Genomic DNA, 13,517 nt, shown 5'->3' on the forward strand with positions numbered 1-13,517 from the left:
CAAGGAGGCAGCACATTCCTAGAATGTGTGTGCCATTTGCAATAACTCATTCATTCAAGGACCGGGCTAGCTTTAATAGAAACTGAAGAGACAGTGGTTTGTGTTATACCACTCAAGCCTTCCTCTTTCCCTCATGTTCAAATAAGATAGGCTGTAGCTACTCCTAGAGGAACCAGTCCACATCCAGGGCACCTAGAGCTAGGGAGAAGGAAGTTGGGCTGTTAGGCACGTGGAAAGGGTCATGTGGGCCCCAGCCCAGAGATGCCCTTTCACCGCCTTTCCAGCACAACCTCCAGCTAGCTGGTTAAAGGCCACAGCAGGTAACATACAGAGACACAGAAGGGGACCAGACCCAGACAGAGCAGCTGGGAAAGTCCACAGGGAGTGACCCTGCTGCCTACCGGGATGGGTGTAACCACAGTCAACCCTGGCTAGCACCAGGACAGGGACAGGACTGGCCTAAATGGTATTCTCACCCTGATGCACCCTAAGCCTCAGGCAGATTGCAGTCGTCTAAGGTTTGTATAGCAGTTTATATATACAGTTTATAAAGCCCAGACAAAATTAGAGGCTAGGGAACCCCTTTGAGGTCGCAGGGAAGCAAGTGCAAAAGGCAACACAAGGACAGCTCCAGCAGTCAACTTAAATGCTTTTATTGACAATGTCTCTGAACAATAATAAGCAAACAATGCTTAAGTTTCATCCAAATTCACTTTCCACATGTCAAAAAAGACCTCAAGGTAGAAAAAAATAAAATAAAAATATAAATATCTGAGAATCCATCTTAATAAATAAATTAAAAACACAATAAAAACGTTTTCATGGAAAACTTATGTCAGAACATTCAGACCACCTCAACAATGCATGATCAGTAAAGTTACAATGAACATCAATGTAGAACTACAGTACATGGATATAGCTATTTATCTACCTACTAGAAAATAAAAGAGTCTCTTTCCCCCCACGTAAGATGGGTCATTGCTAAGTCATCAGAACACGATATTGCCAGGAACACAGTAGTTATTGTTAATCAGCTGCACTAGATACGAGTTGAGATACCCAGCACCAGGTTAAATTCCAATCATTTAAAACCAAGAGATTAATTAGATAATGCTAGTGATACTAAGGAGGGGAGGGAGTCACCTACCCAGCCATGTGGGACATGCTACAGACTACCAGCTCTCATGGATGGGCCACTGGGGACAAGACAAACTCCATGCGATTTGCTACATCTCTGGAAGAGGTAAGAGACCTCGGTGCATGACGCTCTGCCAGGCCCCGGGGCACCAGGCCAGACAGGGGGTGGCGGTGGCAGGGCCCTCCCCAGGCCTGGGGAGCCCCATGGGGCACAGCTGCAAGTCCGTGGGGGTGCATGGGCAGGGGAGGGGGCCCAGCAGGTCAGTCAGTGCTGGAGCCCTTCACAAGGCCAGGAGGGTGGGGGAGCTGAGGGAGTCAGACGAGGGCTCATTGCTGCTGCTGCCCTTCCGGTGCGCAGCAGCGCAGCTGGGGAAGGCGTCTGCCTCGGGGTAGGTGAAGACGAAGGTGGAGGTGTAGGTGCTGGGACACGGGGTGCAGGTCACCACAGGGGTGCAGAGGGGCTCCAGCTCACCGCTGGTCCCGGCAGTCAGCGACTCCCAGTCCGACGGGTAGAAGGAGGCCCCAGGCAGGTCCATGTCGGGCACAGAGCGGGAGGCCTCCCGCGGCCCCGTGGAGAAGAGCAGCTCGTCGAAGGGCTCAGCCTTGAGCTCCAGCCCGCTGCTGCTGGTCTCCTTGGGCGGCACGGCCGGCGGCGCTTCAGGCATCAGCGGCAGAGCAAAGGCAGCCTCCTCGGTCATGGGGGGGCTGGGAGTGCCCAGGTCCAGCGCGGTAGCAGCACTGGCAGCTGCCAGCTCATCGGAGAAGCACAACTCCTCGGGCATCTTGCAAGCGGGCCGGTGGGCCGCCAGGATAAACTCCAGCTTCTCCTTCTCCTTCAGCAGGTTAGCAATCTCCGCCTGCAGCGCGGACTTCTCCTCCTCCAGCTGGTCGGTCTCCTGCAGAGACAGCAGGCTGTCAGCCAGGGCCGGCATCACTCCCAGCTGGAGTCCCCTTCCTCCTGTCATCCCCGCCCCGGGTACTCCCTCTTCCCCGCCACCTCCCGGGCAGCACTTACCGCCTGCAGCGTGTCGGTGAGCTCCCGCCGCCGGTTGCGGCACTTGGCTGCTGCCATCTTGTTCCGTTCCCGGCGGATCCTTCTCTTTTCCTCCTCCTCAGGGGACAGCTGTGGGCAGAGAGGGGCCGCTCAGTCCCGCTGCCAGCCCGGTGCCCCCCGACCAGGGCAACCCGCCAGCGGCGCGTCCCCCCCAATCCCCCCAACAACTCCAATCCGCACTCACCTGTTCGACTTTGCCCCGGCGGCCGATGCTCTGCCCGCGACCGCCCGGCGTCTTCAGCACTGCGGGGCGGGAGTAGGTGGTGGGGGCGGGCGCCGAGACGCCATAGGGGTGCCCGCGGCTCTGCGAGGGGGCCACCGAAGAGATGAGAGTGGGCTGCACCAGCCATTGCAGGTCGGGGCTGGTGGAGATGGCCGTCACCGTAGGCACGAAGCTGGCGCTGGAGGCGGCCAAATCGGTGCAGAAGTCCTGTAGGTCAGAGGAAGGGGGGCTGCTGTCAGCGGAGCGCCCGGGCCGCTCCCCGCCGTCCCCGGGGCCGCGGCGCCGCGCTGCCAGCGCCGGCTCCACACGAGAGCGGCCTGTTATAAATATCTCTGACGTCCGCGCTGACGCAGACGCTGCTCCGGAGTCTCCTCAATGAACTCGCGTTTTATCAATGAAGCCGCTTTACACACCCGCCGCAGAGCGCGGCCCGGGCTACGGCACCCCCCGACCGCCCCACCTCGGCACCGGGGCCGCTCCCCAATGCCAGTCCCCGACCTAACCTCCACCGCGGACACAGCCAGCCCCGCACCACCAGCTCCCGTCCCGTCCCCTCCTAAGTGCTCCTGCCCCGGCCAAGAGCGCAGTCGGCACGATCGGCGACTCACCTGCGGGTTGACAGGCGAGCCCATGCTCGAGAATGAGTCCGCTGGGGAGGGGTAATAGGTGAGGCTGTCCCCGGCCGGGGAAGCGCTGCTGCAGCGGGAGGACGGCGCCTCGTAGTCCCCGGCGAAGCCCTGGTACATCATGTCGGCTCGGTGTGCGCAAGCCGGAGGTGAGAGGTGATGCGACGGTGGCGAAGCGTCCTTGGGGACGAAGCGAGGAGGGGTCGGCTACGTGCGTCCCTGTGCCTGGTCCGCGCCGCGCGTCTCTCCGCTCCACCGCCGGGGCTGCCTGAGCTGCTGGAGTACCGCGCCGTGCCTCCCTTTTATACCCTCCCGAGACGTCACTCGGGACGCGCCACCCGCGCTCACGGGGGGGGCCGCCCGCCCCGCGCCCGCCCCGCGCCTCCCCGGGGCCGCCCCGCGCCCCGTCTGCCACCGCCCCCCCAGGCAGAGAGCCACGGCATGGGGCGGGGAGCGGCCGCAGGGGCGGGGGGGCCTCAGGGCAGAGCAGGAGGGAGCGGCCATGGAGATTCCCACCCGCGCGGAGTGGTACGGCCGGGCTCGGGAACCCACTGACGCAGATATCCTTATATGGGATACATCCTGTGCGAGGGGGCGTGACTGACGGGAAGCGCTCCAGGCTGCAGCCAAGTGCGGCGGGCGGGCGGGCGGCGCGCGGGACGGGACGGTTCGGGACGTGACGGCCCCTCCCCCCCTCGCCTGGCGAGACCCCGCGAGGGCTCGGGGGCACCGGCGCTGCCCTTGGGGCTGCCGTCCCGCAGCAGGTGACCCCCTCCCCGGGGGCGCCGTGCCGCCGAAAGTGACCCCCTCCCCGCAGCGGGGCCCCGCACAGCCTTGCTGCGAAGCAAGGTGCTCCAAGGATAGGCGGCGAAGAAGGGACCCGGCCGGCCAGGGGTGCGCTTTGCGCTGCAAGTCAGGCCCCATCGCCAGCACTGAGCGGGGTCTGCCCATAGCTGGGCGCAGGTACTTGGCGGGCCCCTCGCACGGAAAGCTCAACTTACATCCCTCCCTGCAGCGAGGAGCGCATTACGCTCATGTATCGCTGCTGACTTGTCTATTATGTATGTTTGTAATTGTCGAGAGTGAGGGTAATGGCACAAGGCGGTGGGAAGCCCTTCCAGGGAAGCCTGAGGGGCCGCAGCCCTCCGGGAAGGTTGGGACAACTTGGGAGCAGTGCTCGGGGGGGCTGGGATAGCCGCCAGGAGCATGGGCAAGAGGCCACCGGGAAACCACCGACGAGGAGAAAGAGGGGCGAGGCTCGTCCTTTCCTCCAGTTTGGGTTTTGTTTTGATCCTTGTTGCAGCGAAGCCCGGAGACACCCACCCACGACGGGGATGTCAGGCAGCCCTGGCTCAGGTCAGGCTAAGGTGGGAGCCAGACCGCAGACTCGCCTTGCACGGGAGCCAAGAGATCGCGGCTATAGATAGTAACAGGGAAGCTGCAGCAGGGAGCGTGTTTACAGCAACAAACAGAGCCTGCAGCGCAGTCTCCAGGCAGGAGCGTCACCCAGCCAGGCTGGGATCCTGCTGGCAGCCTCTCCCTCTGTTTGAGCTCATGGGCTAAATGCAGCGCTTGATGCTGCTGCTGTTGCTGTTGCTGCGCGAGCAACCTCCGTTCTTAGAGATCTGGGCCACGGGGGCGGGAGAACTGGGCCAGCTGCTATTTCTGAACTGCCCGTCAGAGCAGAGGGGACAGCCAAGGACTGCCGCAGCTCAGGGCCCATACTGCTCCCTGGGAAAGGACCTGTGGGGGCCCGTGCTGCTCTCATCCACTCAGTGCTGGCCTGTGGGCTAGTCCATCTCAGGCAGGCATCAGTGACCCCAGGTTCCTGTGCTGCCAAGGGTTCTTTGCCCTGGCCAGCATTCCCCTCGTGCCAGCTACTGAAATAGTGGGGTCTCTTTGGCAGCCTCAGGCTGCAAGTGAGGAGGCTCTCAGCACTGCCCCGAGGGGAGATGCACCAGCAAATCAGCAAAGGCACAACCCTGCCAGAATTGAGCAACTGGCCAAACCTCTGCAGCCTCCTCCCCAGCAGGGCCTCCTGGGTCGACACATTAATGCCCAGCATGGGCAAGAGCCTCTGACACAGTTTCCAGTCTCAGACATTTGCCAGGCACATTTTGGAAAAACACTGTTTAGCCTTGCTGTCTAGAAACTGCCCCAGGATTCCTCTAGCTGAACTACCTTCCCCAAAAGAACTGTCTGGAAATCAGGGGAGGAATCCATTTCACCAAAGCCCACAGTATTTTTGTGGTGGCCATGCAAACCATCTGTTGCCATCTCCACTGGTGACCAAGCATGATCTGTTTGTACCAAATGGAAAGTGCACGGATGCCGCACATTTTTAACACGTGGAGGCAATGAAACAGAGAAAGCGAAAACACATGACGTGGGTTTGTTGTTTGCTCCAAACACAGAGTGCACACGTTTTACCACAGTAAGTGTGAGAACAAAAAAAGGAAGCAGCGGTACCACAGCGACAAAACAGAGTCAGAGCATGAACCCTGTTGCCTGGGTGAGAGGGTTGCCCTCACCAACATGCCAGGCTGATGGAGGTTCCTCACCTCCCTTGCCAGCTGGGAACAGGAAGAGGCATTAGACCCTCACAAATTAGTGCGATCTGTGAAGCAGACCATGAGTTCAGTGAACACAACAATTAAACCTGTACAACCAGGGTCAGCAGGGTTTTGCCAGACTCTGGTGGTTCTTGGTTGGGCCTCATCCTCGGGGACACACCCCTCTAGGGACTATTCCCTTGCTTCAGACAAGCCCACTGCACCTCTGGATCCCATGCTGGTGAGGAGGTGGCTGGTGACTATCATCAACAGGGAGATGGCTCTTCCCAGATGCCTGGCCAGAGAGAAGGGGCCATGCCCACTGCACTTCCTGGGCATCACAATGGCGCCAGCAGGGCAGAAGGACAGCATCCATCAGCATCCATCCAATGAAGATCTTGTCCTGCATACCAACAGAACGCCTCCACCTTCCTGGCCTCCACTTTTTCTCCTATCAAGCAGGGAGATGGGAAAGCTTGCAACTCTGAGGCTTACAACAGAGCAGCAAGCTCCTAAGCCTCAGAGTGCAGCACTGGAACTTGGCCCTACTTTCACACCCCTCCTTCATCTGAGCTTGCGACTCAGGCTGGCCTTGGAAAACCACAGCAGAAAAGAACCTGAGGCATGTGGGCCAGCACAACTGCACATCTAAAACCCACTTCAGGGGCAAGAGATCGCTATGCCTAAATTTTGCCATGCACCAGGGGAACGTTCATGCCAGCAACATGGCCCTTTAGTAGTCTCATGACTGTCTAACTCTCTGTCAACAGCAGGGACTGCAGCATGGTTCCATGTTCCCTCTCTAGGCACACAACATGATGGACATCTGTCTCCAGCTAACCAGGGACTGTTGGGGTCATTGGGAAGGAGACCAGACAACCAGAGTTCAGCAGCAGGGCTGGCATGCAAGGGGCACTGCTGTGGACACCAAGAAATAGCTCCCCTGCACTGAGAAGCCATCACTGCCTGGCCAAGCATCCTGCCCATACTTATCAGAGGATCTGTACAACAACCTGAGCACCTGTTGTAGTACAAACTTACTTTATAGGCAGGATCCAGGGGCATTTGGGAAATTCTTCCTGCACACACCTGCACACCAAGTGCTCCTGGTGTCCCCCCAATGCATTCACTCTCAGCATGTTACAAGGGATCCTGTCCCTCCTCTTGGCCCCAGGGAGGCTTTTAAAGCCAGGCAGAGGCTGCAGGGTTCAGAAGAAAACAGGACAGAAAAGCAAAAAGGGGGGTTGAAAAACCAGTGGGGGAGCCTGCCACCTCTGTTGATGTGGCTGGGGAGTAAAGTGTGGAGGAAGAACTCATAGTATGTTATCCAAGTGGCCTGAACTCCCCCCAAGACACACTGCAGCTGTCACACTCCCACCCAGCCCCGGAGCCTCCAGGAGGGCAGGGTTCCCACCTCTGCTGGTCTTAAAGGTACACTGCATACCCAAAGCAGAGTATAAATAGTAATTAATAATCACAGCAGCTGGGTGTGTGACAGGGACATCCTAAAGAATAAACACCACGAGCAGAGACATCCTGGCATCTCGTGGTCACACTGCAGCGTGCTGTGGGCCGCCAGTTACTGTGGATGATGCTGTCAAGCCATCCCACTTATTGTCACCACTCTTTGCCTGCACCATGCTGGATACTAACTCACCAGACAGGGCTGGACCTTGCTGCACACACTGAGGAAACCCTGCACTCTCACAGCCAGCAGATGTGAAAGAGCTTTGCCCATTGAAGCACTTCTTCCGCACCCTGTTGCCCCAAGGCCAGGCTGGCAGCCTTCACCCCACAAGCCAGGGTTCATAACCCAGAGTAATTCAAGCACAAAGTTCTCCAGATAAAACTCCTAAACTTCTGCTGCTGCTGCCACCAATTGCCATGTGTGCCATGGCAGCGCGACAAAACCGGAACACCACGGCCCAAGTTGGCCTCTTATCTCTCCAGCACCATAGGCCCATCCCAGGGCGTTGTGCATGCTCATAGTTATAGTCGCAGGGCACTGATCAGCTGGAAGAGGAGAATGTGCTCGGTGAAAGGCAGCATGTTCAAACCCAGTGACAGACAGGATGATGCAGGACTTTTCTGATTATCAGACAAGAGCCAAACAAAGCGAGCACAGCTGTGATTTATTTCCTTGATGGAACCCTGGGAGAGGCCTGCAATAAAAACCCACACAATCAAGAGAAAGCTTGGGTTTCCAGTTGTGTCCAAGAGCTTTCTGGTGGTGGGAGCTGGATGGTCTCATTGCACAAGCTACCTCTGCCCTGTGTGGCTGGGCAGTGGTGTTGATGCTTGTGCTGGGGGCTAGGTAAAGGGGTCCTGCTCCTCTATAATTGTACTCAAGAGTCACTGCTCCACTGGCTCTTGAGTAAAATGGGTTAAAGGTGGCAAAGAAGGAAGTGCTGAGAAGAAGGAGGAAAATACCACTGTGCTTAGCTAAGGAGATTGTGTTACAGATGCAGAACAAAGCTGCTGAAGTCAAGGGACAGGATGTTGAAGATTGTTTAGCATAGGACAGAAAGAAACCTTCTAATTGTTGTGGCTGGGGAGTACTATGGGGAAAGAAGGGCTGAAGGGGACTCAGGACAAAGAAGGGATTGCAAAGGATGGTCTGGTAGCAAGCAGGATACTCTGAACCTTTGTCACTGCCTGGAGCAACAACCCTGCTTCACTGGAGATAGTCCCCAGGTCACCTTTCTCCTATGCTATTCAGTGTGATACAGCAGCATGCTAGGTGGGCTGGCTGCCCTGGAGGACAGTCACGAACACCAGTAAGGTCTTCCTTTTTAGTTCTTGACTCTTGCAGTGATGGGGCTGTCACAGGGACTCACAGAGACTCAGCCCACCCTGGCCCACAGGCAAGTCACATTCAATTGCTGCTGCTGAAAGGAAATGGCAAGACTTGAAAGCAAGGTGTTTGCACCCTTCTCCAACTGAGCTGTGCCTCTGGCTGGACAGCCAGGCTACAGTCAAGGCAGAATCAAGGGAGCGGTCAGCTCAGTGTAAAGATGCTGCCACTGCAGGAATAGAGACCTCAGTAATGGAGAAAGAAAATAAATAATAAGACATATCTATGCAGTGAGTTGGTGTTCTCTGCCCTAGGAACAAACATTGGGAATATCCCAGGAAGCTGAGGTTCCTTAGATGGTATTTAAGAAATGTAATAAATACAAAATTCAATATTATTAAATTGTCGGGGGTTAACAGTGCCATGAATATGTAAACATGTAAACAGTGCAGAGCACTGCCAGCCCAGCCCTGAGGCTTTGATCCTCCCCATGCATCCAGATCTGCCAAGCAACTTGGTTTGGCAGGGAGTAGCTGCTGGAAGAGGAAACATCTTTTGTGTTAACTCATTCCTAATATCTGCACAACCAGAGTTAACTATGTACCTGTAAAGAGAGACCCTGGAGCAGGACAGATCACCTGTATGCTCTGCTCCACCTCCACACAGTGAGCAGGGTCTGGAGGAGAGGCTCTCTTGCCCACTGCTAGCAGCTCACAGCTTGTCCCAAGTCAAGAAAAGCTCTTGCCATTGTCCAGGCCCCATACCAGCCTCTGAAGAGATTGTCCATTTTCTTCCCTGTCAAGGTCGTATGTTAAACATGTAGACAATAAACATGTCAGAGAGTCCAGGCCTGGAAACTCAAAGACCATTCACACAAGAAGCACAGCAATCCAGCCTGGGACTGGTTGGTTTGGTGATTGTAGATGGAGGTCATGTCCTCTGAACTTTCCTCTCAAAAGCCTGGCTGCCAGGGGCACAACTGACAAGCCAGTGGGGTCAGGTTAACTTGCTTTGTCACTGTTTGCTTTAGGATCTCAACAGGGCTGCAAAACTGGCACCACACGCCCACGTGAGACACCACTTGACGGTGCTGGCCTCCCTGGGCACCGAGTGCCAGTGCGGATGTGGCCAGGCACCAGCCTGGAGAGAAAGGCTTCAGCACAGACCCCTGGAAAGACAGCCTGGAGGGGTCCCCATCCCCACTGCCCTCCTGCCTTCTCCAGGCAAACCCAGCATCTCCCAGGGAGCTGCAGACAGCCTGGTGAGAAGGGCCTGGTGCTGGTGAGGAGCTAGAATACGGAGCTGTGAGTTTGGGCTCATGCAGCTGAAATGGGGCACTCGGCCCCACCCAGCACACACCACCCTCTCAGGGCCCGCTGTCTCCCTCCTGTTGTGGGGCACAGCCGTACAGGGCCCCTCCAGGTTGCCAGACCTACCTGAATTAGACACTGGAGTTTTGGGATGCTTGCTGATCCCAGCCAGACTTCCAGATCTGCCCACCCTGACAGCCTGCAGGTTCAGAGTGACAGGTAGCGCTTGTGGGATTGCATGAGTAAGTACGTAGGGCAGTGGACACACTCAATATGTTTGCACCTTACCCCCAGACAAGTGCAGAATCCAGAAAAAATAGTAAAATACTGTAAAAAGCTGTGCTATCAACCTGGCAACCCCAGAGAGACACAAATCACTGACACATGCTGGGGTCTGGCATTGGCCAGCGGGTGGTGAGCATTTGTATTGTACATCACCTGTTTGGTTTTATCTCCTTTCCCTTTTATTATCATTATTATTACTATTATTTTCCCATTATAATTGCATTTGACTTTGTTTTCAATTATTATTCTGTTCTTGTCTCAACGTACAAGTTTTACCTCCTCCCCCTTTCCCCGGGATGGTGGGGAGAGGGAGAGTTGAGCGAAAGGCTGCGTGGTGCTTGATTTCCAGCTGGGGTGAAGCCCCGACAGCCCTTTTTGTCGCCACTGGGCCGCTCAGGCCCGAGGTCACCAGACACACATCCCGGTCCCGGTCCCGGCCCCGGCCCCGGCCCCGGCCCCAGGCGCGCGCGCCGCGCCCGGCACGGCCCGGGGAGGGGGCGGTGGCGGCTCGCGCGGGCCCCGCCCCGCGGCCCGCCCGGCCAATCGCGACGCTGTTGCCGGGGCCGGGCCTGGCGCCTGACGTTGCCCGGGAGACGGCGGGACGTTGACAACACACAAACCCGTGACGTCGGCACGTGGTTCCCGTGGAAACGGGATGGCGACGTCATCGCCTCCCCCTCCCACCTCCCCCCGCCGGAGCGCGCGTCAGCCGCGCGGGAGGGGCGGGGCCCCGTCGCCACGGCGGCGGGCGGGGCGCGGTCGCCACGGCAGCGGGAGCGGCTGTTGTTTGTTTGGGAGGCGGCAGCCGAGGGCGGGCGGGGCCTGCCGCGGCCCCGACCCCCCCGCCGGCGTCCTGCCCACGCGGCTGGCGGCGGGACACCTTGGCCTGGCCGGGCCCGGGCAGCCCCGCGGCCCAGGGTTCCCCGCGGGCAGAAGGCAGCGGTATGGGTTGTGGGTTAGCAGAGGCCCCTCCGGCCGGCAGCCCCACGGGCGGCCTGTGACTGCTCGGCTCCCCTCCGCCGTGCGCCGGCAGGGCGCGGGCTGGTAACCTGAGCAGGGAGATAGGCCCAGGTTTAAAAATAATGCCGCTGAGAAGGAGCTTTTATTTTTAACTGGGGTCAGCGGTCTAGCCCTCTGTACTGTGGAGCCTGGCCGGCAGTGCGAACAACCCAGCTGCAGGAAGAGCCCTGAGAGTCAGATGGATGGATGGATGGATGGATGGATGGACAGGCCACAGAGGTCACTATGCAGGCACTGCTGTGAGAGAGCCCTTGCCCTGTTGCAGGTACTGGCTGAGCACCCCTAGCTCATGTGCCGCAGGTCTGCTGTGCCCATCATCCAGATTGCTGAGTGGAGTGTGGATGTAAAGTGCATGTCCAGCAAACCTGAGAAATCTAGACTTGAAATAAGTGGGAAGAAACTAAGAAGTGAACTACAGATGATGCAGTGTTTTCAGGTCCATCTCTTGAAGAGTGGACTGATCCCTCAGCATCCTCTAAGAAGCCTGCTCTGCCAAAATTGCCCATCAGATCACCCAGTGCCATCCATGCTCCTGTCACCAGCAGCAGGGGTGCCCAGCAGAGGCCAGACAGACCAAATGCTCCTCCCTGCTGCCCCAGAGAGCTCCTGGTGCACTGTTTCCTCCCCGGTAGCCGGCCTTTGGGTGCTCCTTCGGGCGTCTTTCTCTCTGACGTCAGCTTCCTCCCTTACAATGCCTGGCGGCCAGAGCCCTTCTAGGTGAAACACCCGACGAAGAGAGCGGCTGGCGGAGGGACCCACCCACCGGCATCCCCGGTTTCCCCGTGCCAGGGCCGGCTGGGTGGCTCCCTGAAATCCCAAAAGCTGTCTTTGCACTGGGGGTTGCGCAGGCACTGCTGGCAGACGGGAGAGGAGGGAACCTCGGGCCCGCCCCGGCCTCGGCCGCTGAGCCGAGTGCCTGCGGGGTGGGAACTCCCAGCGACTGTTCCCGCCGCCGCCATCTGCTGAGGCCAGCAAACTGGAAACCAGCTGCTTGCCCAACCCTCGCCAGCAGCCAGGCCGTTGTCATTGCTATTTGCTTTACATCAGCTCTGTTTAGTTTGGCAGGCTGAGGGCAGCAGGTTCAATCCGGGCGATTTTACGAGGGCTGGTTCCTGTCCCACACCCCTCGGTGGGGAACACGGCGTACATTGAGGATACCCTCGCCCTGCAGCCCCAGGGCAGGAAAGGGTGCGGCTGAAATTAGTGTTTGCTTCTCAAGGGCAAGCCTGAAGTGCCGGTGTTTGGGAAGGTAATCAGCGGGCGTGAGAAAAGGCTTTCCGCATGGTCACGGCAGCTCCCCACATTCCGCGGGTACGCGGTCACCTGCTCCTGGAGACCGCTGGCCGTGTGGGAAAGTGTGGGTAGCTGGTCAAAGCAGGGATCACGCCTGGGGTTTGGGTCTGCAATGCACAGCACGTCCAAAGTCACCTGCCAGGGCTGAAGATATGTCCCACCAGGGTATGTACCCTATGTACTCTCCCACAGCCTTTGTCCCGGGCGGTGCCTGCTACTGAGAGCCTCAAAGGGGGGATGCTCCTGATGCATCCAGGCAGCTGGTGCTCATGGTGTAAGGGCTTCTCTTCCATGTTTCACATTGACATGAGAAAGGAAAAATCTCACCAATTACTCCAATTATTCTTACTGCTCCCCTTGTCCCAACACAGGCTGTCAGCCCTCTGGATCTCAGCCCATCCCATTCCAGGGTACAGGCAACAGTGCTGCTAGCACAGGCACTCACAGCTCCTGGGCTGCAAGGAGCCACAATTAGCCCGTGTCCTTCTCATTTGCTCATGCCTAATCTCAGTTAACTGGATATTTTCAGTGTCCTATGCTGCCAGACAGGGCTGCTACTGAGTTGCCACCCTGTCTACTACAGGACCTCACCTGTAGGAAGGAAGGGAGCAATGAGGCAGAGGACAGGGAAGGATCAGCAGAGCAGAGGACAGAGTTCAACACCCAGAAGTGCATCTGCCCAACCCTGCCCCTGCCCTGTGTCACACAGGCCCAGCTGAGTGATGTTGTGGGATTAGGGGTATGAAGAGGGTGGCAATGTAGCCCTGTGGTGCTCCTAGTCCCCTCCTGCTCAAGTCATGTATTTCATTTCTTTGCACTAGACATAGGAGCATGTAGACATGTGGCAAGCCAGTTAAGAAAGCTGACCTGGATGGAAACAAAACACTTTATTTCACCAGGTTGAAGGTCAGCTCAGGCTGCTTGCTGCTCAGGCTTGCCATGGGGCTGAACTGCTGAGGGAGCCCATACACACTCCTTGCCTGGTCCAGTTCTCACCTGTGGGATGGGGAGTTACCCTCTTGTATTACCCCAAGAGAAAACCTTTTGCCGTATTTTGTCAATCTGTCCTCTGCCATTTTATCATGGTGAACTGATTGAGGGCAGAGTCAGGAGTCAGCCAGTGCATGGAGAAGGAGGAGTGGGAAACGCCAGACTGTGGCAGCTCAGCTTGCATTGCTGCAGAGCTGGAGCTTGGGTGAATGGGCACTCACCTGTGCTGGCAT

The 13,517-nt window shown here is 57.6% G+C and overlaps 1 protein-coding gene across 1 annotated transcript; it reads right to left on the minus strand.

The window, feature by feature from the left end:
- Window positions 1–629: 629 nt before the first annotated feature.
- On the minus strand, window positions 630–3,327 carry FOS (Fos proto-oncogene, AP-1 transcription factor subunit). Its single transcript, XM_033063761.2, has 4 exons — window positions 3,023–3,327; window positions 2,376–2,621; window positions 2,153–2,260; window positions 630–2,033 (listed from the first exon to the last, which is right to left on the minus strand). Exons 1-4 carry the CDS (start codon window positions 3,161–3,163, stop codon window positions 1,419–1,421), a joined length of 1,110 nt encoding a protein of 369 aa, XP_032919652.1. The 5' UTR covers window positions 3,164–3,327; the 3' UTR covers window positions 630–1,418.
- Between the last annotated feature and the right edge of the window lie 10,190 nt (window positions 3,328–13,517).

Source organism: Catharus ustulatus, chromosome 6 (genome assembly GCF_009819885.2).
Source record: "Catharus ustulatus isolate bCatUst1 chromosome 6, bCatUst1.pri.v2, whole genome shotgun sequence".
NCBI classification, from domain to species: domain Eukaryota; kingdom Metazoa; phylum Chordata; class Aves; order Passeriformes; family Turdidae; genus Catharus; species Catharus ustulatus.

Excerpts from the sequence above, each read along its gene's own strand:
- FOS (XM_033063761.2), bottom strand. The coding sequence starts at position 3,163 with ATGATGTACCAGGGCTTCGCCGGGGACTACGAGGCGCCGTCCTCCCGC. Across the intron at positions 2,622-3,022 it reads GCTCGCCTGTCAACCCGCAG|GACTTCTGCACCGATTTGGC; the intron begins GTGAGTCGCCGA and ends TCTGACCTACAG. Across the intron at positions 2,034-2,152 it reads TCACCGACACGCTGCAGGCG|GAGACCGACCAGCTGGAGGA; the intron begins GTAAGTGCTGCC and ends CTGTCTCTGCAG.